Source organism: Molossus molossus, unplaced genomic scaffold (assembly GCF_014108415.1).
Source record: "Molossus molossus isolate mMolMol1 unplaced genomic scaffold, mMolMol1.p scaffold_m16_p_20, whole genome shotgun sequence".
Classification (NCBI taxonomy): domain Eukaryota; kingdom Metazoa; phylum Chordata; class Mammalia; order Chiroptera; family Molossidae; genus Molossus; species Molossus molossus.
This window is the reverse complement of record NW_023425356.1, coordinates 23932134-23959927: the sequence shown is the minus strand read 5'-3', so window position 1 is coordinate 23959927 and position 27794 is coordinate 23932134. Positions and strand designations below refer to the sequence as shown.

The window sequence follows — 27794 nt, the reverse complement described above, 5'->3', positions numbered from 1 at the left end:
GGCGCAGAATCGCCACCCTTCTCCCAGCCAGTTCTCCATAGGGCTGTTTTTGTGAAATCCCCCCCATTCCTTTCCCCAGAGGGGGTTTTACGGAGAACCTGGAACAGGAATAGAGGGCAGGAAGGATGCTTTCTCAAGAAGGGAAGAAGCCCAGTGGCAGTGGTTGAGTGGAGAGGGTGACCCGTGCGGGAGTAGACAGACCTGTTTGGTGTGGCCTCTTACCTCCTCTGAGAACAAGAACAAGCTAGTTATCTTCTCTGAAACTTAACTCAATGTCCTCATCCGTAGAACAGGGACATTACCCTTAGCCCACCGGCTTGTTGGAGCCACATCTGCACGGAGCAGTCCCTTCATGAATGTGCCAGGTGTAGGATGTTGGGCTGTGTCCCCTTTACAGAAGGCCAAGATAAGACACAAGAATTTCAGATCTTTTTCTCCAGCAAAGCAGGCTACGGGTAGTGATAGGATGAGGCTAAAGAAGCCTCAGCGCCCAGAGGTGGCTAAGAGTTGTTGGAGTGTGGCCTGGAGGCAGGTGGGCTGTGCTGTAGGCCTGCCTCACTCTTTCTACTGTGGTTTGGGGAGAGGTGGATGAGCTTGAGTTAGGAAAGGCCTCACCCAGGGTCTGGACATTCAGGGAGTCAGACAAAAGACATACACTTACCCATCTGCTCTTCTTATGGCCAGTGGTGTAGGTAAGGGCCCTGAACTCACTCAAGCACACACTCCTTCCCTCCCTGACTGATTCAGTGCACAGTCTAAGTGCAGGGGGAGGTGCAGTACTGTGTGCATGTGTGTTTTGAAATTTACACCATAAGCTCCTGTCTCCAAGGAGCTTATAGTGTAAATTAAAAGTGGAGGAGAAAGACATAGGCACAGACAACTCCAATAAGAGGCAAGAGGTGAAAAGCGTCCCCAGAGAGATCCAGTGCTAAAGGGATTCAGAAGAGGGGGACACTGTCAAACTGGGGAGAAAGGGCAGAGGAAGGGGGTCTGGAAGGCTGTGGGTGGAGGCAGCATCGATTCTAGTAGGCCTGGACACAGAGCCAGGGGGAAGGCATTCCACTCAGCACAAATGGGGAAGAGTGCAAGTCTGAGGTCAGCAGATCCAGGTTTAAATCTACAACTGATTGGTGACCCTGAGTGAGTCACTTAAACCCTTTTAAACTTTATTGGGGTGAGAGTGTAAGGGCTGGAACAATAGAACCTTCTGGCCTGCCTTCCCAGGACTGCCAGGAGGTGCAAATGGAACATGTTATGTGAAAGTAGTAGGAAAATTATAGAGGGCTATGCAGGCATGGGCGTTATATTTATTATTAAAGCATTAATTGATCCAGTAGCAAAGCTCCTAGATAAGAACCCAATAATTACTGAACCTGGGTTGACTATGAGTTCTTCAGCCCAGAGCTCTGATCCAACCATCCAGGGTCTGAGGGAGGGTGTGGTTGATTTTATGATACTGTCTATCCTGCAAGGTTCAGGATTCCCTTAAACACCACTGAATTTTTAAAAAAGATAAAAATCCCACTTTTATCTATTATTGTATCTAAATGCCATCTATCTATACCCCTACCCATCTAGTAATCTATCCATTCGCCCCTCCACCCACCCACTCACCCACCCACTCACCTATACACCCACTCACCCATATATCCATCTACCCATTTACTGATCCACTCACCCACCCACCCATCTACCCATACACCCACCTGTTCATTTACCCATCCACTCAGGCACTGATCCATCACCTACCCTTCTATCCATATATGCATCATCCATCCATCCATCCATCCATCCATCCATCCATCCATCCATCTATCCATCTAATAAACCTTTTTTTTTTTATCCTCACCCGAGGACATTTTTCCATTTTTTGTACAGATAGAGTGGGAGGGAGAGAGAGGAAGGGAGAGAGAGAGAGAAACATCAATGTGAAAGGGACACATCGAGTGGCTGCCACCCGCACGACCAACCAGGGCTGGGGACAAACTGCAACCGAAGTACGTGCCCTTAGCGGGAACCGAACCCGGGTCTCTCCGGACCGCAGGCGGACGCTCCAACCGCTGAGCCAAACTGACCAGGGCTCTAATAAACCTTTAATGACTGTTTCCCTGACCAGGCACTCTGCTCAGTGCTGGGGATACAGAAGAAAATTAGACTCCTTCTCTGTGCTTGAGGAGTTCACAGCCTAGTGGGAAAGACAACCATATAAACCACAGATCATTCCTCTTCTTAAACCCATTTTCAGTTCGTTCTACCTTTGGGGGCAACGAGTTCCACAGACCACAGATATGGATTTTAAAGCTGAGTGATCCTAGGAATCATCTTTTCTATGTCATTCATTTTACTGATGGGGGAATTGTGGTTATTATTTGTTGTTGAAAGTACAACTACTTCCTCTTATTTGCCTCTAAATAACCTCTCCCAGGTTTCAAATTCAGTTCAGTTCAATCAGTCTTTATTAAGCATCTATTAGATGCCAGGCTCTCTGCAAGATCTGCAGATACAGTGCTGGAACAGGTATCATTTCTGCCCTCAAGTCAGTCATAGTCTAGGTCTAGGGGAACAGGACATACAGGGATAACAACTGTACTGTTTAATAAAGATAGGAATAGAGGTGAGCACCAGGTACTGAAAATATAGAAGAAGCACCCTAATCTGGATTTGGGGAATTTGAGGGAGGCTCAGTGGTTGAGTGTCGACCTGTGCACCAAGATTTGATTTGACTGGTTTGATTCCCAGTCAGGGCACATGCCCAGGTTGTGGGCCAAATCCTCAGTGGGGGGTGTGCAGGAGGCAGCCAATTGATATTGTCTCTCATTGATATTTCTGTCTCTCTCTCCCTCTCCCTTCCTCTCTTTCTAACATCAATTAAGAAAAAAAAAAAAAACAGAAATGTGCAGGTGAAGATGTAGGGGAAGGGCATGCCAGGAAGAGGAACAACATGAGCAAAAGCATGGAGGTGTGAGGTAGCGTGGTTTATCAGAGGAAATATAAGAAGCTGGTGTTGGAACTTAAAGAGGGACATGGGGAAGAATGGGTGTAGAAAGGAGGCCAGGGGCCAAGTTGGCTGACATGGAGCTGGTATGGCCAAAAGCTACCTTCGCCTTACTGGGTTTGGTGAGCATGTCCTTGTTCGCCTTCCCTGTACTCTCTGAGCTAAGAAACGTCACCACACCTCCTAAGCCTTCATCTTTATAGGTGGCTGAAGAGGCCTAATTTGTGTGAAGGAAGAACCCATCCTTCAAGGTGTGGCTAAAATCCGACCAACTCCATGAAGCCTTCATTAACTACTCTCTGCCTTCGGTGAACTCTGTTGTCCATACCACACTTTGAGAATCTCATGTGAGTATCATAAGCTTGTCTCTATAGTGAGATCATAAACTCCTGAGGCCTGGCCATGTGAGTCGCATGGCCACGTTAAATAAATACCAATAAGATTGAATCCTGTTGATCTGCATTTCAGAAAAGTGCTTGGGCTTGCGGGTCAGACAGATTTGGGTTTGATTCCTGCTATGCCAAAAGTTAGTAGTTAGTACCCGTGGGCAAGGATTTTAATCTTTTCTAATGTCTCAGTTTCCTCATCTATAACATCAGTGATGACTCCAACTCATTGGTGGTTTTAGCTAGCGGCTAGGGGGAGCATCAGGGGCTTCCCAACAGTGAGGATTGGACCTGCAGCAATAGTGGGCAAAGGCTTGAGGCAGTGGGTCTGTAGGGCAGGATGGAAAACCTGACATGATTAGGCCCTGTGGCTGAGTGGCTCTCAGTTGATTTACTAACCCATTAGGCACTTTACAGTGACAAAGTACTTGATCTGTGCTACCTCATTGGAGCTAAGAAAGTTAAAGTCCTGAGAGGGTAAGCAATTGGCCTAAAGTCACACAGAGAGCAAGTGGCAAAGCTTGTTCTGGTGAGAGGGAGGGAGGAGAGGAAGTGCTTGGATAGTGGTTAGAGGAGGGTAGAGTGCTCATTATAATGATGTGGAATAAAGGACAGAAGTGTGCTGGTAAATGTTTAATAGCCAGTAAATGTTTAGCAACTGGCTTGCCAGGAAAGGTCAATTCTGCTGTGAAGTGTTTGCCAATTTCTGTGGTGTAAATACTCTCACCATCACTGATTTCAAGCTATCATTGTGGACATCATTGGGTGTGGGGACTTGGAAGATATATACACAGTTGGCTTTTATGAGCCAGTAGCAGCCAGCTCTAGCACACCACTGAGGGCTTCAAGGCCATCATATATGGGCCTGTGGGAGAGCCCACTCACATTGACTTGCATCTAATCCTCCCAAACCTCTCGAGGTAGGGACCCTATTGCTCCCATTTCATAGAGTGGGAAGCTGAGGATCCTGCCTGAAGTCACACAGTCACTGCGTAGCTGAGAGGGGCTTCAGCTTGGGCTGAAGGTGTGTGTGTGTGTGTGTGTGTGTGTGTGTGTGTAGGTGGTCATTGGAAAACACATGGAACCCCAGGCTTGTGTCTGAGTCCCAGTGCTATGACTTCTAGTGGTAGAGGAGGAAGGAGAAGGAATGAACATGTCATTGATAATAATAAACAAGATTATTATGTGTAAGTAATTGCAATTATTCAGGTTTCTGGGGTTGTGCTTATATAAGAAGTAGTATTTACCTCTCGATCATCAGGGCTGACAGGAGATTGAAGAGGTGAGAACTTGCCCTGTCAGAGGTTAGAGCATCGGCCCTTGGACCAAAGGGTCACGTGTTCAATTACCAGTCAAGGGCACGTAGTTGCAGGTTTGATTTCGGCCCCAGTTGGGGTTGTGCAGGAGGCAACCAGTCAATGTATCTCTCTCACACTGATGTTTCTCTCTCTCTCTCTCCACTCCCCCTTCCACTCTGTCTAAAAAATAAATAAATAAATAAATAAATAAATGGAAAAAGATCTTCAGGTGAGGATTTAAAAAAAAGTGAACTGGTATACAGAGTGTACTATGGGCTGATTTGATGGGAGCTCTGCCCCTTCCTGATTTGGCCACTTGCTGCTCACCATTCAGGAGAGCTGATTTAGAAGCTCACTGAATGTGTGCATATGTGTGCATGTATATGTGCACGTCCATGTATGTGGGCCAACGCATGATTGAGGGCTGGTGTATGCACACCTGTGTACATGCGTGCACCTGCATGCGTGTATCTGTGTGTGTATGCGTGGCTCTCCTACTCTTCCCCTTTCCTATCCAGGGAGCAGCTGGGCAGAGGCCAAGGGCTGATGAGGAAGCAGGACTGCTGCAGATAGAAATGGAAATGAATTCAGCTCTGGTCCCATCTCTTTCAAACTCCCTTTGCACACAGTGGGAGCTTAATAAATACTTGATGATGGTTCTGAACCTGGGAAGCCAGCAGCTGTTCCCAACTTTGACTCTTAAAGCCCCATGGGGCATATCAGGTGGGGACTGACCATGGGGAGTCTTCAGTCTTCCTGCCAGACCCTCTGGTGATTCCATGCCCAGCTGGAACCATGATCCACTTCACACATCTTGCTTTGGGGAGTCTGGTTACTCCTCCAAGCTTTGCTCTGGCTCTTTCCCACCCATCATTTGAGCAACATTTATGGAGCAACCACTTTGCACTGAGCCACATAGGGGGAAGGCATCCCGAGAGATGGTATAGGAGGTGTGGGGTCAGACTGACCTGGGTTCAAGTCCTAGCACCCTTAATTACAAGCTAGGTGACATCTGGTAAATTACTTATCTGTGCCTGAGTGATTTTTTGTTTTGTCTTTACAGTTTTCTTCTGAAAAAGGAGAATGATGATATTTTCATAGGGTTGATGTGAGGGTTAGAAATAACAGAGGGGTGCCTGCCCACACATTGCAGGCGTTCAGTAGGTGAGCTTATCCACCTGGAGTCAGGAGGACGTGGATCCCCTCTGCTTCTATGACCTTGTAGTTGTTACTCAGCGTCTCTTAGCATCCGTTTGTAAAGAAAGAACATAATGCTCACCTCCTGGGGTGTTTGGAGAATGTAAATGGATAATATGTGTGAAACAACCTATCGTAGAGCCTGGCCATTAATAACTGTTTGTCTTCCCCCGCTTCCTGCCCTTGCATAAGGGTGCACAGCTTCCTTCCTCTGCTCCTCCTCCCCATTGCCCGCGTGCGCGAACATCCCTTATTGTCTTGGGCTCCCGGTTTCTACCTGTCGGAGGAAAGGGGCAGCTGCTCAGCTACCCTGTGGGGAGCGCAAACTACAGTTCCCAGCCAGCCCAGTGCGGCTGCGGGTCTGGGAGCGGAGAACGGCAGGCCCCACCTCCTGGGCGGAGCCTACCAGGGGGCGGAGTTAGAAGGTGGTGGGAGAGTTAAGCCAAGCCAATGAGACCAGCTGCTAATAAGTGGGCTGGGCTTACAATATAACAGTGGCAGGAGGAGGAGAGCAAAGCTATTGAGCCAGCGAGGAGTTAAGCTGAGCCTGGCCTCGCATGCTCCTAGAGGACCACCTCCTGAGACAGAGTTCTTTTTCCCCTCATCTTCTTTCTCCAAGCTTCTCTCCTGCCCTCCCTTCCTGCCCAGTACAATGCATTCTTGACTGGCAGCGTCTGGACTCCAAGAAACCCAGAGAGCCGGAACAAGCCACAGAGAGAGGACTGGAGCCAAGACACTCTGGTGGGGAGCTTGGATGCCTGGCTCTCTTTGAGGACATCTCTGGAGCAAGGGTGGCTTTGGGGTGGGGGGTTGTGCTGCAGGGAATCCAGCCAGGCCCCAAAATGGACACTTCTGGGCACTTCCATGACTCGGGGGTGGGGGACCTGGATGAAGACCCCAAGTGCCCCTGTCCATCCTCTGGGGATGAGCAGCAGCAGCAGCAGCAGCCACCACCGCCGCCGCCAGCACCACCAGCAGCCCCCCAGCAACCCCCCGGACCCCTGTTGCAGCCTCAGCCTCAGCAGCAGCAGCAGCAGCAGCAGCAGCAGCAGCAGCAGCAACAGCAGCAGCAGCAGCAGCAGCCACCGCATCCCTTGTCTCAGCTCGCTCAACTCCAGAGCCAGCCCATCCACCCCGGCCTGCTGCACTCCTCTCCCACTGCTTTCAGGGCACCCCCTTTGTCCAACTCCACCACCATCCTCCACCCTTCTTCCAGGCAAGGCAGCCAGCTCAATCTCAATGACCACTTGCTTGGCCACTCTCCAAGTTCCACAGCCACAAGTGGGCCTGGTGGAGGCAGCCGGCACCGGCAGGCCAGCCCCCTAGTGCACCGGCGGGACAGCAACCCCTTCACAGAGATCGCCATGAGCTCCTGCAAGTACAGTGGTGGGGTCATGAAGCCCCTCAGCCGCCTCAGCGCCTCCCGGAGGAACCTCATCGAGGCTGAGCCTGAGGGCCAACCCCTCCAGCTCTTCAGCCCCAGCAACCCCCCAGAGATCGTCATCTCCTCCCGGGAGGACAACCATGCCCACCAGACCCTGCTCCATCACTCCAATGCCAACCACAACCACCAGCATGCCGGCACCACCCCCAGCAGCAGCACCTTCCCCAAAGCCAACAAGCGGAAAAACCAAAACATTGGCTATAAGCTGGGACACAGGAGGGCCCTGTTTGAAAAGAGAAAGCGACTGAGTGACTATGCTCTGATTTTTGGGATGTTTGGAATTGTTGTTATGGTGATAGAGACCGAGCTGTCTTGGGGTTTGTACTCAAAGGTAGGGGCTATGGTTTCTCTTTATACCTTGAACAAAAGCAGTATATAGGGGGAGAGAGAGAGAGAACGAAAGAGATAGATTGGGGAGAGAGGTGGTGGTGGTGGTGGTGGGAGGCGGTTGCTCAATTATATTGAACACTCTAACTTCCCATGGCTTTCCTTCTTAATCCTGGGAGAATTCATTCCTCGCTTTCTTGGTGGGGGGACATCCCCATACACTGTGTCTAATTTGCAGACTATGTGTTAGGGAGGATTAAAGAATCCCTTCGGAGAAATCATTTTTCCTCCTGGCTCACCGGTACTAAAGCATAAACCAGCAGCTTAACGCACCAATTAATTACACTCTGCCTTGATGTGCTTGCCAGTTTCTGCGACTTCCCCTCCTCTCCTCCCCTCCTTGCTCCACTCCATTTTCCCGAGGATAAAAAAGAAATAAATGTCTGGGTGGGGGGTGGGGATTCCATGCCAGTCCCTTCTCTCAGTCTGCTCCCTCTCCTCCCAAGTTTCTGTTTCCCTCCTTGTTCCTGAGAGACTTAGGGCAAAATCAAAAAGCACCCCTGACCTAAGTCTCCTGGGGGCCTGGGATAAAAATATAGGTGGAGGAAATCAGCGGTTCCTTCCCGCAGGAAAGAGGACTCAGAATAAACCTGCTGCTGCCTTATAAACATCTGATAAAAATGGCTACAGGTGTTCCCCGGGCACAGCAGATGGGCGCCGCCTTGGCACCAGCCTGGGGGGTGGTATAGCGCCTCTCCTTCAGATGGGATGACAGGGCTTCCTAGGCATCCCTGAGAGCCCGCTCCCAGCTCAGCCCTGGTTCTCCCCTCCCACCCCAGCGCCTTCTCCCGGGATAAATAAGGCTGAGTGTGTGCGCCAGGGTGCGAGTGCGCGCTGATGGAGACCGGCAGCACGCGCTTTAGTGGGGGAGCTGGCCCCACGGCTCCAGCCTCTCAGTCCAGCAGGAGACGGAGGATGGGGTTCCCTCCCCGAGGGGGCTTGGCAATTGCGTCCTCCAAGGCGGTGGGGATTGAGGAAGGTGGGTTTCTGTTCGTGCTCTGCCTGCTGTGGGCTCGAAGGCTTGGACACCTGGGGAGTCATGGGACAAGTGGATTTTTTCCCATCTATCCCTCACCCCCAGTTTGTTGGTGTGTGTGTGTGCGTGTGCGTGTGTGTGTGTGCCTCGTTGCTTGCATTTCTCACTTATTTGTCATTTTGGGCAGGGGGTGGCTGGGCAGGCTGCCGTAGCTGGGAGGGGTTCAGCTGTTAGAGGTTTCAAATAGAGCTTGTTTCAGGCTGGGCACAGCTGCTGCGAGACTGTCACATTCCTTGTTGAAATCCAGCCACTAAAACCTAGGAGGTGCTGATCAGATTTCCCCCATTCCCAGCCTCAAGCTCTAACGGGATGGGCAGACTTGGCCATTCTGAAAACGGCTGGGGCAGACCTGGGCTGGGCAGACCTGTGTGACGACCTCTTAGCCAGTGCCAAGACTTCCATGTGGAGGGTTTCCCCCAGGAACCTGGCTTCTCACAGGGGGCTGCCCAGCTGAGCAGCTCCTAGAAGCTGCCTTCATCTAAATAGCTCAAGGATTTGAATCCCTCTGTAAGCAGAAGCAAGTGGGGTTTCCCCTGGAATCGCAGCTCACTTAGTCATTCCCTGTAATGAGCCTCTGAGTCTGCAGGTCCTTCTGCTTGCTGCCTTCTTAGAACCGACTTGCCCTCTGGGCACTCAGGGAAAGGGGCTGCCACCTTCAGTAGCCTTGGCAGCCACCGTGAGCACAGCCCTGGCTCCTTTCAGTCACCCACTGGGGACCAGGAGCCCTTGCTGGGAAACTGACGAAGGCCCTAGTGCTGGGGTGAGGGGAAGAGGCAAGGCAGCATCTCCTCTTTCAGTGAGTGCCGTGGTCAGAGCTCTTCCTTAGACAGCTCCCTGTGTGATCGGTCGGTGCACATTTATCTTAATGCAATGGGAGGGCTGCTGCTGGGCAGGAAAGGGTTGGGAGCAGGTGCCATGCTGATGGAGTGTTCAGGGAGAGAGGCTTCCCCAGAGTTGGAGAAAAGCAGACTCTGGTGTGAAGGAAGGGTGAAGTAATCCAAGGGGCCAGGCTTTATCCATTTCTATATTGCTGACCCTCTCTGGCTGGTGGCAGCATGGAGGGGGCAGCAGCTGGGAAGGTCTTGCTTCAGCTGGTGAGACGGCCACTTCCTGTGCATCTCGGAGTTGGTACTGGTTATGTTAGCAGGGCTCACCCTCACCCACGCATCAGCCCCTCCGTCTGCCTGTCATGCATTGAGTCACTGTGGAACAAGGACTCTCTGGGGGTTTCCTGTCAGGCCTTATGGACCCAGGAGGGGCCAAGGCACTATCCCTCTCTTCTAGAGGCAAATAGGTTAGGTTTCCAGAATCAGACTGCAGTTCGAATCCCAGCTCTGCCACTCCCTGTCGTGTGATCTTGGACAAGTCCTGTGGCTTCTGTGAGCCTGTCTCCCCAGCTTTCAAGTGGAGAGAAGTGAGCTAGACTAAGTGTGGGGTGCTCTTACAGTGCCTGCTCCATAAACAGGGCCTATTGTTACTGTGATTGATAGTGATGATACCAAGGAGAGGAAAAGACATGTCTTTTTCCTGTTATCTAACTCTGGCTCCAGAACTAGTTGGGCCCTTCACAGATTGGGAACTAAGGCTTGTTGATGGAGGGAGAAGTTGTATCTTGGAGGGAGAAGTTCTGAGAAGGGGCTGGGTAGTCTCACTGGAAACATCTCTCCACATGGGTCTGTTGGAGGGGAGGTGATCATCTGTTCTCCAGCCTTGTGAAGAAAACGATTGTGACAAGAGGGTTTGGGTGACAATGAAGAACCACCAACTGGGAGAACTCAGTTGTTAGTAGATTCAGGGGTTGGATGGGTGATGGTTTCTTTCGCTGGAGAATTTTGTGTGTCTGGAAACAGGAGGATGGACAGGGTAGCCTCAAGCACCCCAGTGGGTAATTCTGCACTGATGGCAGTTTCCACTCACAGGTCCCTGGGGAGAGGGACATACTTTTCCCCCAAGTGATCGAAGACGACTAACCTTGTGCCCGAGCTGCTGCTTTCTGAAGTTCTCTGCTTTTCCCCATGAAGCTGTGGACTTCCTGTTTGCCTGTCTTTGACGGGTATCTGTTACTTGGGGAGAAATTCACCATGAGACCTGGCTCTTGAGATCAACATGGCATGTCCCTGAGCACATTCAAAGTTAATGCAAAAGGGAGGCAGCAAGAGGAGGTAAGAAATAGGGACAGAGCCATCCTGGTTCCCCCTTCACCAGCCCTAGGCGATGACAGAGGAAGGGAGATGGGCTGAGGTGAGGCTCAGATAACAGGAGAGCTGCTCATTCTTATGCACATTGCAGAGACGTGCCAGAGATGGCCCAAACCGGCTCCTAATGGTTCTGGACTCCCCCTGAGCTGAATGAGACTCCACGTTGGTTGGTTGGTTTTTAATAGGTGAGTTTACTCTGAGGGCTTAGACATCATGACATGACCAGAGACATCATGACAAGGTCTAGAGAGCTTGTTGAGAAATCTCAGTGACATTGTCTCTAGTGCCAGTTAGGAGCAGGCAGTGAGGATTTAGAGAGTCCTTCTTGGCATTCTTTATTTTCCCCCAGAGCGGTTTGAGGCACACCTGTTCTGTTGTCTTACACTGCCGGCTGGGTTCTCGCCACTGGATCGGGAGAGAGTCGGGGATGGGCAAGGCCCGGCCCGCCCTCCCTGCCCTCCCTCGGCTGTGGACTCCTGGACCTCACCCTGCCATCCTGCTGGTTGCTGAGCTGGTACCTCTGTTCAGTCTGTCCAACTGGCTAGTCACAGGTGGATCTTGTTTCTCAGGGGCCTCAGGCTGTGGAGATGTCTCAGGGGAGGCTGGGAAATGCTGGTGCAGCAGGTGGTTCTCTGTTTCCAATTGTGCACATCCTCAAACCTCTTTTCTTTTTTTTGGTTAATCCTCACCCGAGGATATTTTTTCCATTGATTTTATTTTATTTTTTTAGAGAGAATGGAAGTGAGGAAAGGAGGGGTGGAGAGAGAGAGAGAGAGAAACATTGATGTGAGAGAGACACATCGATTGGTTGCCTCCCACACATGCCCCCACTGAGGCTAGGGATCAAACCTGCAGCCCAGGTAGGTGCCCTTCACCGGGAATCAAACCTGTGACCCTTTAGTGCCCAAGCTGACACTCTAACCACTGAGCAACACCGGCCAGGGCTCAAACCACTTTCCTGCTCCTGTCCTCACAATCCATCTGAGTTTCACTCCCAGGCAGAGTGGGTTCTCTGCCTTGCCCTGTGCCCACCCCTGCATGCTCCACCAACTTTCTGCCCCTCTGCTCTGCCCACTCCCCAAGCCTGGCCTTTTTGCTGGGGTCACCCAGGCCATGGGCAGAAGAGATGGTGTGACATGTTACCTGGCTGTCCTGTTTACCCCATGCATGGCTTTCTTTTTTTAATTGATTTTTTTCTTGAGAGAGAGAGGAAGGGAGAAAGATAGAAACATCAATGTGAGAGAAATACATCGATCGGCTGCCTCCTGCATGCCCCCTACTAGGGACGGAGCCCACAACCCGGGCATGTGCCCTGACCAGGAATCAAAGGGGTACCTCTCAGTCCATGGGATGATGCTCAATCCACTGAGCCACACCAGCCGGGCCATGGCTTTCTTTCTCCTCTCTAGTTTTCCCTCCATCTTCAGAGCACCTTGTGGGAAGCTGCTGTGAGGACTGGCCTCTCTGCATGCCCAGAGAGCGTGGTCCCCTGGCCATTCACTCTTCAAAGAAGAATGGGGTCCCTTAGGGCCAAATCATAGGGGTCAGTGAGTCCATCCCAGCCTCTAGTCTGAATGAGGGAGTAGGATCCCCGGTTTCAGCTCCTCTGATCCTTGCCCTACTGGTCATGGGGGTCTTGTCAGCACAAAGGCAGAGCAGCAGCTGGGCTTAGCTGGGTGAATGGCCTCACCTTCTGACAGACTCAGGAGCCCCGGTGGGATAGATTCATGGCTGTGGGGAATGTCCCGAGGTTTGGGAGGAGGTGCCGGAGGGCACTTGTGTCTGTGGTGTCAGGTATTTTGGGAAAGTAGGAATAGGCCAGACCCCTTTTCATGGACCCTCCATGTGGGATGATCTGTGGGACAGGGTTGCAGAAGGCAGGACACTATAAGCCATTGGCTGCAGGCAGGAGCCTGAGAACCAAGCATCAGAGGCCCCCAGAAGAACATTCATCTTCACAGTGAGTGTCTGGGCCCGTGGAGGGCAAGTGCAGCTCTGGGAAGGTGAAAAGGAGGCCCTTCTCTTACCCAGGGTGGTGGTGACTTTATTTATAAACTGGACAGTCTGCAATGAGTCAACCGTTTGTAACCCACAGAGGGGACAGCTAACTTTTATACATGCTTCTCCTTTGCGTGTCATCGCACTATTTATAACTGTCCTCGGGAAAGACTTCATAATACTCCCGGACTTCCCTTCCCCACAGGCAGTGTCACCTGCTTGGGCACTGGCACCGGCGCTGGGGCATTTATCTGTGGTGCAGGTCAATTAGAAAGCTGGCGATGGCCTTGTATTCCTCTCAATGAGCCTTTTTGTGAGGCCATGGTCCAAAGACCTGCTCTAAGTAACACAGGGTAAAGGAAGACAAAATGAAACGAGATTTGAGTAACCTCTGTAGTGAAACTGAGGCCCGGATGGAAATGTAAAATCAGAACAGAAAGCTTTGATTTTGTTGCAGTTATTTGTAACGCGCGTTTGGAGGAGAAAATGAGCGTGTGAGAAAGAGTGAGAACATGAGAGGAGGGGTTGTGAGGGAGGGGCTGTGTATGGATGGATTCCGCTTTGCTCAACTCAGTGGCAGGCAGACCAGTGGGTTCATTTGTAGCTGTTTTTCTTCTTTCTTTCAAAACCCCAAAGGGAGAGAGAGAAGAGAAGAAAGCCACCTATTTTGCTTTAAATAGTGAGGGTGGGGAATTCTAAGACCATGCTGTTCTCAGGAGCTGTGGGGAGGAAAATTCTGGTGCGGAAAGTCAGGAGGAGGCCAGTGGGTTCTTAGGTGCTCCTCCCCACTCTGTCCTTCCTCCCCCAGGAGCTCAGCTGAGGAAGGAGGGAGAAAGGCAGAAGGGCTGGGGGCAGGGACTGCTGCATTGGGCCCATGAAGGCTGCTGGGCGACAGGAGACAGGAAGGCAGGGACCGTTTTCGAAGCTCTAGACTAGCTTTACACTCAAGAGTTCTGGAAGTAGGTGGTGGTCGAGGCACCTTTGTAGATCAAGTCACCAGGCCAAGCCGGCACCACCAGCGGGTGACCAAACTGGGGTAAGAACCCAGGCTCATTTGACTCCCAAGTTTATGCCTTTTTCCTCGCCTGCTCCTGCTGGATAAATCGCTTATCATTTTCTTTCTCCAGTTTAAAACCATTTTTATTTCTCAATTACAGTTGACATACATTATTATATTAGTTTCAGGTGTACAACCCAGTGATTAGATATTACATAACTTAATAAGTGATCATCCTGGTAAATCTCACACCCATCTGACACCATATATGGTTACTAGACTATTACTGACTATATTCCCTATGCTCTACTTGATATCCTCGTGACTATTCTGGAACAACAAATGTGTACTTCTTTCTTTATTTTCTTCTTCTTCTTCTTTTTTTTTTTATCCTCACCTGAGGACTTTTTTCTATTTTTTTATTCAGACAGAGCGGGAGGGAGAGAGAAGAAGAGAGAGAGAGAGAAACATCGATGTGAAAGGGACACATCGAGTGGCTGCCACCCGCACGTCCCAACCAGGGCCGGGGACAAACTGCAACCTAAGTATATGCCCTTAGCGGGAACCGAACCCGGGTCTCTCTGGACCGTAGGCCGACGCTCTACTGCTGAGCCAAACTGGCCAGGGCCAAATGTGTACTTCTTAATCCTTTCACCTTTTCACCCATCCCCCCAACCGCCCTCCCTGGCAACTGTCAAAATGTTTTCTGTATCTATGAGTCTGTTTCTGTTCTGCTTGTTTGTTTATTTTGTTCTTTTTTTTTTTTTTTAGATTCAATTGTTAATAGATATCTATTTATTGCAATTTTGTTGATCTTTTTTATTTTTTCCTTAAAGAATATTCTTTAACGTTTCATATAATATTGGTTGGGTGGTGATGAAATCCTTTAATTTTTTTCTTCTCTGGGAAGCTCTTTGTCTGTCCTTCAATTCTAAATGCTAGCTTTGCTGGGTAGAGTAATCTTGGTTGTAGGTTGTCACTTTTCATCACTTTGAATATTTCTTGCCAATCCCTTCTGGCCTGCAAAGTTTCTGTTGAGAGATCAGCTGACTGTCTTATGGGAGTTCCCTTGTAGATAACTAACTGCTTTTCTTTTGCTGCTTTTAAGATTCTCTCTTTGTATTTAAACTTTTGGGTTTTAATTATGATATGTTTTGGTGTGGGTATCTTTGGGTTCATCTTGTTTGGGACTCTGCACTTCCTGGACTTGTATGTCTATTTCCTTCACCAAGTTAGAGAAGTTTTCTGTCATTATTTTTTCAAATAGGTTTGCAATTTCTTGCTCTCTCTCTCCTCCTTCTGGTACTCCCATGATGCAAATGTTGGTATGCTTGAAGTTGTCCTACAGGCTCCTTATACTATCCTCATATTTTTGGATTCTTTTTATTTTTGCTGTTATGATTGGGTGTTTTTTGATTCCTTATATTCCAAATCGTTGATTAGATTCTTGGCTTTATCTACTCTACTATTGATTCTCTGTAAATTATTCTTCATTTCAGTAAGTATATCCTTCCTTTCTGACTGGTTCTTTTTCATGCTCTTGAGGTTCTCACTAAGTTCCTTGAGCATCCTTAAAACCAGTGTTTTGAACCCTGCATCTAGTAGATTGCTAGTCTCCATTTTGCTTAGTTCTTTTTCTGGAGTTTTGTTGTTTTTTCATTTGGGCCATGTTTATTTGTCTCATTTTGGCTGCCTCCCTGTGTTTGTTTCTGTGTATTAAGTAGGACTGCTACATCTCCCAGGCTTGGTAGAGCGGCCTAATGTTGTAGGTGTTCTGCAGGGTCCAGTGGCACAGCCTTCCCAGCTACCCAAGCTGGGTCCTCAAGGTACCCCCTCCCCAACCATCATGTGGGCTGTGCACACCCTCCTGTTGTAATTGAACCTTGTTTGCTGTTAGCACATCAACGGGAGGGATTAACCCCCAAGCTGATCAGCCGTAAGGACTGGCTGTTACTACTGACTACCAATCTCTGACCACAGTGGAGGATCAGATGTGCAGGGGCCTACCCCTCAGAGCATGTTGTTACTTCAGTCTGGTACCTGCTGAGTCCACGCCTTGAGTGTGTCACTTGTGGAGGTGGTTGGGTGGTGATGCTTCGATGTAGTCTGAAGCTGTTCACTGGGTGTGCTGGCATTGGGACCTCCAGGGAGGTGCAGGCCAAGGTCAACTGCCACCTGTGTTCTGCCCAGGGCCACCTGTCATGAGCTACAAAGCAACCTGTAGATGGCTGCTTCTTGTGCTGGGCTTGGAGGTACCCAGGTGAGGCCAATCTGTGAACCAAGACCAGCTATTGCTAGTGCTTGGGCTGGGGCCACTTAGCAAGAGGTATGGGACACACTGAGGCCAGATGCTGCGTGTTTGCTTATCCGTCTTAAAAGAGACAAATTAAGGTTTATGGGCTGGAGACCAGTGATATGAAATATTGGGACAGAAGGAACTTTACCAAGAGACAGGGCTTGATGGAAGGTGGGAGAGACCAGTGCTGGTACCCAGAAAAGACAGTGTCCTGGAGGGTGGCCAGGGCAAGGAAGTGCTCTGGGGGCAACATGGGTCCAGAATGAGATTATGGGCAGGCCCTTGGTCAATGCTCAGAATGCCTTCCCACCTGGAGGTCTGGTGATGCTGTCTGCCCTGGAGTGGTGCTGGCAAAGCTGGGAATGGGTAGACATGGGCTTACAGAGAGAACAGGAGCCCATCCTTCAAAGGTCTGGGCTACTGCAGGCTTCCCCACAACCCTGCAGCCCCACCCCTGGTGAGCCAGAAGGCCCCAAACTGCGTGGGATGGTTCTGCACACAGCTCTGGGACCTCTCCCTCCCCACTGCACCTCTCCTTCTCTAGCATTGGCTGCAGGACTGCTTACGAGGGGTGACCCCCTGAGGCTTGGCATTTACATCCCACAAGGTATTTTCATGTTGTTGCTTCTCAGGACCCCACCATGGCCCTAGGAGTTAATACAATCAGCAGAATGTCACAGATGAGGAAACTGAACCACAAAGGGGGTGAGTTGCTCCCTCCAGGTGCCCATCTCAGGAGAGATGGTTCTAGAACCAGAGCTCAAGTTTCCAGTACAGGGCTTGTCTCCTGTTCCAACCCTTACCATGGACCTCTGCTGGGGTTTGAGTGAGGGAACCTCCAAGGACTTTTCCATCCCTGGTTCTAGAATTTTCTTCTTCATCCTTGAGTCCCAGTTTCCCACTCGCCTGGGGTGAAGTTTTGTTTAGCTCTGTCGCTGGCAGTTAGTGTTAAAGAGAAGCCTATCTCTGCTTTAAAGGAGCTCTGAGGAGGTGCTTCCACCTCTTGTTTCTGACTTGTTGTGGGGCCTTTGTCAAGTCGCTTTGCCTCTCTGGGCCTTTGTTTCTCTAGCTTAAAAATGAGGCCAGACTCTGATGCTGAACGCCCTTCCTGCTCCAAAGCTGTCTGACTCCGCCGAGCATACATTTGTCATGCTCATCACAGAGATAGTGACCATGGTCCTCAAACTCAAGTTCTTGAGGGGAGTTAGGCCTGCACCTGGGAGCCGTCCACTCAGGGTGGGCTGTGGTTTCTGTGGTTGTGTTGGAAGCACTGAGGAAGGAGTCCATCAGTTGGAACGTTGGGGAGGCTCCCTGTAGGAGGCAGGGTGGACCCTGAAGGATTAGACAGATCAAGATGGGAGGGTTACAGACAGGGGCCTTACTGAGTAGGGGAACGTGGGGAGCCTGGGCAGGGGGCAGAGTGGGTAGGGAATGGAACTGGGCTGTTCCTGTCATTTGGTGTGCGCAGGGGCAGGAGGGGGAGGGAAGAGGAGCCTGGGAAAGTTAATGGGGCTGGTCTCATTGTGGGAGGTTCTGAGCAGGGCGCAAAGCACCGTGCCCAGGGGGAGGGCAAAGGGATGACTTGATAGTTAGTTGATATCTATAATTGCCAGACTTCTGCACCCTCAGGCTCTGGAGACCCGACTCTGTTCTTCTGTAAGAGGCGATCTTAGTTGGCACAACCAGCCTGAAGTGGTGGTTGAGGGCTTGGGCTCAGGGTTCAAATCCGGGATTGGTTGTATACCAGTGGTGGGTCCTCAGGGAGTTTACTGAATTTGAAGCCTGTCTCCCAGATGTTTAGAGAGAATCATAGTCTCTGCTTAAGGCATAGCACCCAGTCCAAAGCGGGGCACACAGTGACCCTTGATGTCTGTCAGCTGTTGCTTTTATGAGACCAGTGCGTAGAAGATGCTCCTGCTGCCCCTTAGCCACCCCATCGACCATAGAGGGGCACGAATGCACAGGTCACCCTCCACACAGGTGGTGCAGAGAGGCTCTGGAAGAGGGAAGCACATGTTTTCGTGCCCCTGTTCTCATAAAATCAAATGGCCTCACCTGGGTGGCAAAGCACCCAGTCATGTTTCTGGATGGGTCCCCATGGGTGAGTCAGCACATTGAGAGGGTGTGCTCTGGAAGGTGGGGCTGTCTGGCCTGGGCTTCTGGAGCCTCCTTACTTCATAGGACCCAGGTATTCTATACTCAGAGTCAGCGATCTATGGCCTGGGCACAGTCACTGGGTGTGGACATGGGAATGGGACAGGTGGAGGGAGAACAGAAATAAGCCCAAAAGGCCAGCCCAGAGGACGGTCAGGCGACACATGATGATCAGGCAGAGAGCTGGGAGCACAGGACAATGGAACAGGGCCACCAGAAAGCAGTCCCGGGACAGACCAGGGAGGAAAAGAAATGCTAGAACCTTCTTGTGTTTTCAAGAGAACACATTTTTCTTTCAAGCCTTGCAAAAGGGCACCTTCTTGAATTCAAAAGGTTGTGGGGGCTTGTGGATCTAGGTTTTTCCTACCCCTCCTGCTCCAGCGGGTGGTAACTCTCCCACCTGGCGCTAAGGGGCACAAAGAGCCATGGTAGGGGAGGGACGTGCCAGGGGATCAGGGCTGGCCTTGTGCAGGGGCCATTTATTTTCACAAGGCCTGGTCACAAGGTAACTAGAGTTGTATTCCGAGTAGAGCCTTGGTGACGCTAAATGAACAACATGCAAGTGATGTGTGAAATAATATGCAAATTGGCATCTGTTAGTTTTGAGTCAGCTTGTTGGGCATTTTTCTTAAAGGACAGGCATAGTGCTCAGTGTCACATGAATAGGAAAGCTGCCTTAAAGGACTCTCTCACAGGGACTGAATGGGCTGCGTCTGCCCCTGTGATCTCCTGAGTACCGTCCAGCCGCCAGCATCTGAGATCTGTTGTTTGGTGTTTATTTTGAGGCCAGTGATTTGCTGGAGGAAGAGACTGCATTGAGGGCTAATCCTGGCCCAGCCTCTCGATGCCAGGTGACCATAGGTCAGTGTCTCGAACTCTCTGAGCCTCAGTTTCCCCATTTGTAAATGGAGATAGCGACATTCACCAGTCTGGTGAGATTAAATGTGATAATGGTTGGGCAAGTGGCCAGCCCAGTGGCTGGCATATTCCAGACTGCCAACAAATGGCAGTTCTTCCTCGCGCCTTTGCTGAGTTGGCACCTGCCCGTACCCTCGTAAGGTTTCTCCAGCAAGGATTTTTGCAGAGCCTTTTCTTCTTTTTAAGAAGATTTCTGATTTTAACAAATTGGGGCTTAGCCATTTTCTCTCTTTTCTGGCTTCCATTGGGTAGGATGTTGGCTTGCTCAGCTGTTCCCCGAATAGCTCCCACATGTGGGAGTGCCCAGAGCCGCCAACAGGTGATGGTACCTTCTTCCAAGATGAGGCTTGGAGTGAATGTGTTGCTCTGGGTCTTATACTGCCTTTGGAGGGGCTCAGAACTGGATGGCATTTGTGGGATGACCCAGAGGAGGCCTCCTCTGGGGGCAGCTGGTAGCATATCTGGGCGCCCTACCTCTCTGAATGGCCAAACTTGACAGGCCTACCAGGTGTGCCAACCTGGGTGGGCAGGACCCCTTGCTTATCCTCCCACCTCTGTGAGGAAGGCAAGGCTGGAACCGTTCTCTTCTTTATAGGACCCCAAGACCCAGAGAAGTTATGACTGTGAGATGCAAGGGTGCAGCCGGAATCCCGGAATCCCGGGGTTCTAGTCCCACTGAACAGCCGCTCTGTGGCAGGCCCCATTCTACATCCCAGGAATGCAGAGGTCTGAGCCCTCAGGGCTCCAGTCAGCTATGGGGGTCTGTCCTCAGCAGAACGTGGCGCTCTCCACCCATTCTTCCTGAAGGAGCGCAGGCTTTCACACAGACCTGGTTCAAATCCTAGCACTGTTTAGCTGTGTGGCCTTGAGCAGTGGCCTTTTCACTGGGAAAGTGGGGTTCTGATTCCTTTTGCTGATGGGGGGGTGAAGGGTTCGCCATGGCACCAACGGGGTCCCAGGGCTCTCTGATCTGTGCTGGCCCAGGGCAGGTGTTGCCTTGGTGGCTTCTTTTTTTTTTTTTAATCCTCACCCGAGGACATTTTTTCATTTTTTGTTCAGATAGAGTGGGAGGGAAAGAGAGAGAGAGAGAAACATCGACGTGAAAGGGACACATCGAATGGCTGCCACCCACACGACCAACCAGGGCCAAGGACAAACTGCAACTGAGGTACGTGCCCTTAGCGGGAACCGAACCTGGGTCTCTCTGGACCGAAGTCCAACGCTCTAACCGCTGAGCCAAACCGGCCAGGGCCTTGGTGGCTTCTTCTGAGAGCTCAGTGGCCATGGGGTCATACGAGGTCCCCCATAGTTGGACCCTGGTTCTCTGCCCCTCCCGCTCCAGGCTGGACCTGGCACTCCCCCGCTTCTGCTGGGGAGTAATGGTGCCCAGCCAGGGGGTGGACATTTTGGCAGAAGACGCCAGACTGGGTCCATGCTGTGTGCCAGCAATGGACAGATTTCCCAGGAGTGAAATGAAGTTGATTTGAGTCAAGAACAAATTTAGGGTGGAGGTTGAGTCATGAGGGTTTCCTCGTGGGTGGATGGGATCATATATAACGCTTTGGTCCCCGGCAGCTCGGGAGAACGTGCTGCTCTCATAAAATGGAACCATCTTTCCCTTTCCATAGAAATGACTCCAAGGCAACACCGAGTCTTATTCAGAACTGAAAAGAGGGATAGATAGGGGAGGAGGAGGACATGGGCATTTTTATTAAGGGCCTACTATGCACTCATCTCATCTCATCTCATTTAATTCTTACAACAATCTTCCTTTCACTTGCCCCGGGTCTCACAGAGTTGGTATTCGAACCCAGGAGCGTCCTCAAAGCCCTGTGCCCCATGCAAGACGTGCTTTTCCAGATCACCTCCTGACCTGGGCTCTTCTGAGCCAAAGGCTGCTCTTGCTGTCTCGGAGCTCTCCACCTGCTCCCCCACCCCTTTACTGTGCCACCTTCACTGCCCTGTGAGCCTCACCCAGAGCCTCAGTGGTGAGTTGAGCTCTGGAGGGAGGTGGGGGAGACCATCAGTTTAGATGCAGAGGGTTGTTGACTCTCCAGGAGCTCTGGGCATGTTGACAGGGAGGACTGGGCCCTGGAGCTAAGGATGGTCTCCTGTGGGCTCTGCAGGGGTCAGCTGAGCAGTCAGTGGTGCACACTTTGGTGTCATGGTCCCAGCTCTGCGGCTTCCTGGCTGTGCAACCTAGATGAGAAAATTGAACTTTGTGAGCCTCAGTCTCCAGATCTGTGATGAGGATGATGATGGGTTCACCCTCATGGGGATCTGTGTTGTGAAGAGCCAATGAGGCAAGACAAGGCACTGAGCTTATGGTAAAGGGCTTGGTTAATGCTGGCTATTTTTATCATTAATTTTCTCGTTGTCTAGCTCTGTAGACTCCATACCCAGCAGGCGAGATTGAGCTCCCTGACCATCTGTTTGCTGGCCTGGCCAGCAGGCGTCTCCCGGGGCCCATATGGCCCGCATTTCTACCCCCAGTCTAGTTTCGTGCAGACTCTAGTGCCTTACTGTCCCCTTCTCCTCTGTTGGTCCCTTTCCATGTCCATCCCAGGACCCCCCACCCCCAATCCACCTCTCTTTCCCAGCAGGTGCCAGGTGTTTTGGTTGGCTCTGGGGTGCAACACTGAGCATGACATGGCCCTCACAGGCTGGTGGGGAGGTGGGTGTTCAACAAGTATGGGAGGTGTCCTTCTGCCTGTCCCCATGCCCTTGGTCCCCAGTGGGTCCATCTCACCCTCACTTCTTTCAACTTCCCTCATATGTCTCTCCCAGCTGCCCTCTGTTCTTTCACACGTGCAATATAGCCTGACGTTAGGAGAACAATATAGCTGTGTTAGGAGAACAGGCTTTACCACGGCGGATCTGGGTTTGCTGCCTCTCTGGCTTTGGCCAGGTTACTTCAACCCTTTTTTTTTTTTATCTTCACCCGAGGACAATTTTCCACTTTTTGTTCAGATAGAGTGGGAGGGAGAGAGAGAGAGAGAGAAACATTGATGTGAAAGGGACACATCGAGTGGCTACCAACCAGGGCAGGGGACAAACTGCAACCGAGGTACGCGCCCTTAGTGGGAACCGAACCCGGAACCCGGGTCTCTCCGGTCTGCAGGCCGACGCTGTAACCGCTGAGCCAAACCGGCCAGGGCTGCTTCAGCCCTTTGATTCTGTTTTCTTGAGGGTGAATCATAACTCTCTCTAGGGGCAGCTGTGAGGATTAAACAAGACACCCCTGTATGTAAAGCACTGACATAGTTTGGGGCCCATGTTGAGCAGCAGTAAAGATTGTGGTGAAGAGAAAGGCCGTGGACTAAGGGTGGGGAAACTTGGTTTCTGGGCCTCAGTTTTGTCATCTGGAAAATGGGAAAAAGTGAGGCTGAGGATGATGGTAATTCCTCCAGTGGCCATCGCAAGGGAGGGTCATGCGGATGAGCTGGAATTCAGACAAATGGGAGGAAAGCTGACACCCTGAGCTGAAGCAGCACTTTGCTGTTCAGTGGGTGCCTTTCCGAGGGCTGGGCTGGGGGAGATGAGTGAAACCCGGAGAGGCGTGCTGTAGCTAAGGGGATTTTCTCACCATTAGGAGACAGCGAGAGACAGCCCCTCTGGCCAGCCTCCCTGCCTGCTGTCTCCTCCCGCAGGCCAGCCCTTGGCATGGGGCCTGTCCGCTCCTGAACCCTCCTATCAGCGGGAATTTAATTACTATAATGTAAGGAGTGTGGCTCAGAGCCTTCTGGCTGAGGGGAAACAGATTTGTCTTCTCACTGGGAGAATAAAAACTGATGGGAAGGAAAGGAAATGTACCTTCCCCTGAAGTACCCACCTCCGTGGGGGTAGCTTTCCTGGGGGTGGGGAGAGAGGAGCCAGGGTGACGGGGGAGGAGACACAGTGACAATTCAAGGACCTTGGTAATTGCCTTTGCCTTCCATGGGATGACTCAGCTAAGCTGCCTCTGTTTCCCCAGTTATCCTGGTGACAGGTCAGCCTGCCACTCAACAGCCGTATATCAAGCACCTACTATGTGCTTGGCATTGCTCTTAAGAAAGTTCCAGCTATGCGGGGAGCCCAGCAGGAAATAGATAACTTGGTTCCTTCAACAAATAGTTACTGAGTGCCTATTAGGTGTGAGGACTATTCTAGGCACCGCAGGCAGCAGAAAAAACACACAAAAGATAAAAGGCCCTGTAAGGAACTTACCTTTTAGTAGGTAAAGCTGACTAAACTGTGTACGTTAATTATACATTATGTTAGATGATGATAAATGCTATGATGAAAAACAAAGCTGGAGGGGAGGGCAGGGAGCCTGAGGGAAGGCCAATGCTTTTAAGTAAGTGAGGAGGTGACATTTGAGCAAAGAGCTTTGTCAGGGTGGGTGGAGCGAGCACCTAGGGGAAGAGGAAGTAGCAACAGGAAGACAGCGAGTCAGGACTGTGCCTGGCAAGGTCTGGACAGCTCCGTGCAATAGAAATAGGATGCGAGCTGCATCTGGAATCTTATTCTTATTTATACTTAAAAATATATATTTTTTTATTTGAATTTTTTAGAGAGAGAGAAAAGGAGAAGGAGAGAGAGAAAAACATCGATTGGCTGCCTCCTGCATGCCCCTTATTAAGAATTGAGCCCGCAACCCAGGCATGCATCCCGACTGGGAATTGAACTGGCGACTTTCGGGGGCACAGGACGACGCCCAACCAGTGAGCCACCCTGGCCAGGGCTGATCTGGAGTTTTAAAGTGCCCAGTAGTCATATTAAGGCAAGTGAAAAGAGAAATGTGAAATTAATGTTAATATTTTTTATTTAACTCAGAATAGTATAAATATTACCATTTCAACATCTAATCAATGTAAAAAAATTATCGAGATAGTTTACATTCTGTTTTTCATTCTAAGCCTCTGTAGTCCAGTATGTACCTTACAGGACACCTCAGTTGGAGAGTAAATCTTCATTGGAAATACCTGACCTGTATTTAGAGTGCATACATTTTCTGACCGGGAGCAGTGAGGTGGTGAGAAGTGCTTGGATCCTTGGAATATTCGGAAGGAAAGCATTACTGATGAATTGGATGTGGGGGTGTGGGGGTGGCGGGGAGGTGGGGAGAGAGAGGGAAGTCAAGGCCAAGATTCTGGCCCGAACAAATGCAAGGACCAAGTCAACTGAGATGGAGAAGACTGTGAGAAAAGCAGTTTTGGGGAGAAGATGGGTGTTTGGGGTTGGACCCGCCAGGTGTGAAGGGTGTCAGTTTCAATATTACGTGGGTAGCACATGTCCCAGAGGTCACGGGAGGCCAGAGGCCTCGGGCATGGAGAGTTTCCGCCTGGGTGCCTGTGCCATGAGGGATGGCTCCCTTCCCTTTCCAGAGGATAGTCCATGGCATAGCTGGCCACGTTAAAAAAAAATTCAAATAAGTTCTCTATTTCCAGCACCAAAGGTACGCCCTCTCCGAAGGTCACTGGAAGTTGTTAGGGTCTTTGTGGGTCAGTTCACATTTCAAGGTCATATCTCCCTGCTCGGGGCCAACCACAGGCACTAAAAAGAGAGACACGTGGTGGAAAGCTCCCCAAACATGGCTGGAAAGCCTGCTTTTATAGGAAGTTACTGAAACTATACGAAGCTCTAAGGACATGCATTCTGGATTTTCTAGCAATTCAACCCTGCAGAAGTGTGGGGGGAAGGGATTAATGCTGCAGCACTAAGTTAGAACAACCTCTCCAGGGGCAGCAGGGGAGGACCAGCCACTGGGGACCCCGACCTCATGTTCACCAGTCCAGGGCTCTCAGGGACCCCATAGGGAGCCATCGCACCTGTTTCCTTTGTGGCTGGAGGAGAGGGGAGCAAGGGTGCAGGGGTGGCTTTAAGGTCTTCTCCCTGCCAGTGTTTGATGCTTGGACCTGGGCCTGGAGGACCAGGGTCTTGGGACCTGTCGACCAAGGCCGAACTGCTTTGGCAGCCTGGGCCTTCTGACTTGGATCCAGATCTGGATCCTGAGCCTGATTGGCTGTGGGACTCTGCGATCTGATCGTTGAGTCTATTTGCCCATCTGCTGAATGGGGTGATGGCGCCTGCCTTGCAGGAGCTCTGTGAACTGATGATGGTGTTACCCTTAGCGTATTGCCTCGATATTAACAAGTGTTGCTTCCCCTGCCGGTCTCTCGGTGAAGGCAGGAAGGCCTGTGGGCAGGCGCTCTGCCCGCGGGGAGGAGATGGTGCAGGAGGCCGCATCAGAACTATGCTGGGGGGAGGGTGCCTGGTGAGCAGCACTAGTAGAAGAGAAAGAAGCACCTGCCTGACCGGGAAAGTGAGAACTGTGGGAGATCTCTCCCACCTTTCATGAGACCTGGCATCTCGCTCTGTTTTGATCAGGGGCCTCAACTGGGGTGATTTTGATCCGGGGGGGGGGGGGGTATTTAACAATGTCTGCACACATTTTTGGTTGCCATAACTGGGGGAGGGATATTCCAGGCATCTAGTGGGTAGATGCTGGGCAAAGGTGGGCCAGCCTCTGGGAGGGAGGCACTGAGGACCAAGCCTGGGCTGGCCATGCTGACCCCAGCTCCTGAGCAGCACGCTGAGGTCGTCTGCAGTGAGGCTGGTGTTTTGAAAAGTTCATTACAGGGTAGTTAGTAAGGGTAATTTCCGGGGGTGCTGTTAAACATTCACAGCTCACAGAACAGACCCCGCAACAAAGAATTACCCGGCCCCTAATGTCCTTAGCACTGAACTTGGGAAACCCTGCCTTAGATGACTCATTCGCGCACAGGCTTGTTATGAGGACAAAGGAGAACACAGCAGGCTGCTTATCAGTTCAGCCTTCTAATCCTTTTCTGCCCCCACCCTTTGCTCAGAGGCAGCCCTGTGTCATCCAGGGCTCTGGACCAGGAGTCAAAAGACTCAAGTTCAAGTCCCGACTCAGGGGAGTGTGTCCTTCTTTCTAGTCTCTGGGTCTTCCATCCTGGCAGGTCTCCTCTGTCAGCGAGACAGTGGTGTTTCCCCAGGGGTGGGCTGTGGTGTTGACCACGTGGGAGCCCGCGTGGGGACGACGCTTTGTCAGCTGCGGTGTGCCGCCGAACAGGGTGGGATGATGGGCTTTCTGCCCGGCCTCAGTGGTAACTGTAGGACAGGGAGAGCCCTGGGCTTTCTCTGCCCCGTGAGGCCACATGGCTGTTCCCAGGCCTGCTCCGTGTTGCTTCTTGTTTTGTGTTTCCTCGATCAGGTGGAGCCAAAGTCTCCATGTGGGGAAGATGGAATTTGCAGGGAAACGCAGGGCTATTATTTCTGTGCAGTGTGAGTGGGAGACAGAGCTGGTGAGTGGCAGCATTCCCGGTGGGGAGAGACGTCTGAGTGCGTCAGCCTGGGCACTGCCAGGATCCTTGCAGGGTGGGTGGGCCAGGAGTCCCCAGGGACCACCTCGGGAAGCAAATATTCATTCTGAGCTCAAGACTAGGGAGAGATAGGGCTTGCTGGCGGGGAAGGGTCTGCGCCCATGCACTGAAGTTCCAAGAACATTCTGCAGGCAGACTTTCCCCGACAACCATTCTGTTCCCCCTTGGGAGACACAGAATAGACAACACATGGTCGAGGGGGTGGTCAGGCAGCCGCCACTCTGTGCGAGGCACACTGTGACAAGTCCGTTGAAGAGGGGTAGTGTCATACTAAGGGCACATCTGGACCCTGCAGGTCTAGAGTCTTCTGAGAGGAACCGGGGTCAGGCTGGGCCTTTAAGGAAGGTGGGGTTTCATGAGGCAAAAAGGAAGGAGGATTCCAAGCTGAAGGGACAGTCTGGGCAGAGGCCCAAAGTTGGAGAGTGCCAGGGACAAAGGAGCTGGGTTTTCCTGGAAGTGTTGGGAAGCAAAAACTGGAAACGGGCGCGGACGCTGCTCACAGGGGCTCTGCACACCAGGCTGAGGAGTTTGTATTTTTGTCTTTGAGCAGAACAGTGGTGTGGTCAAGTCACTGCAGAGGATGGATTATAACAGGAGGAAGCCCACAGCAGGGGGGCTGGTTAGAAGGGTATGGCAGTAGTTCCAGAGAAGTGACAGCTTGAACAGGCGAGAGGCAAAGGGAGGGCAGATGTGGGAGCGGGTGGGGGCTTCTGGAAGCAGCTAGTGTGTGGATTTCACACATCTCTCCCCTGGATAACTAGGTTGTGTGTGAAGGTCAAAGTGAGTGCTGTGGCCTGATCCCCTCACTGCTCAGCTAAAAAACCCCCCCAAAAAACCCCAGCCCTTGCTGTGTGTCGGATGGGAAGCTGTGAACGCTCACGCAGCCTGCGGTCCCAAGAGCCGGGCGGCACGGCGCCTGCACCGCCACCCTGGCTGGGGGCTTTCCTTCTGGAACCAGAAGGCTCCTGCTGGCCTCCGGCCAGGCCTGAGAGAGCTGGAATCCACCCTCTTCCTGCTCGTTTTCAAAGATATGGGAGGAATAGGAGGGCATGTTGGAGCCAGCTGTGCTTGGGCTCACATCGGGGCTCTGCGCTGGCGGGCT

At 51.4% G+C, this 27794-nt stretch overlaps 1 protein-coding gene across 2 annotated transcripts in view; it reads left to right on the top strand.

Annotated features, from left to right (window-relative positions):
- Positions 1-6718: 6718 nt before the first annotated feature.
- KCNN3 (potassium calcium-activated channel subfamily N member 3) overlaps positions 6719-27794 on the top strand; it is a 150994-nt gene continuing 129918 nt past the window's right edge. For both annotated transcript variants that reach the window (XM_036273618.1, XM_036273620.1), the window contains exon 1: positions 6719-7651. In XM_036273618.1, coding sequence (XP_036129511.1) covers positions 6719-7651 — 933 coding nt within the window. The remainder of the gene's footprint in view (positions 7652-27794) is intronic.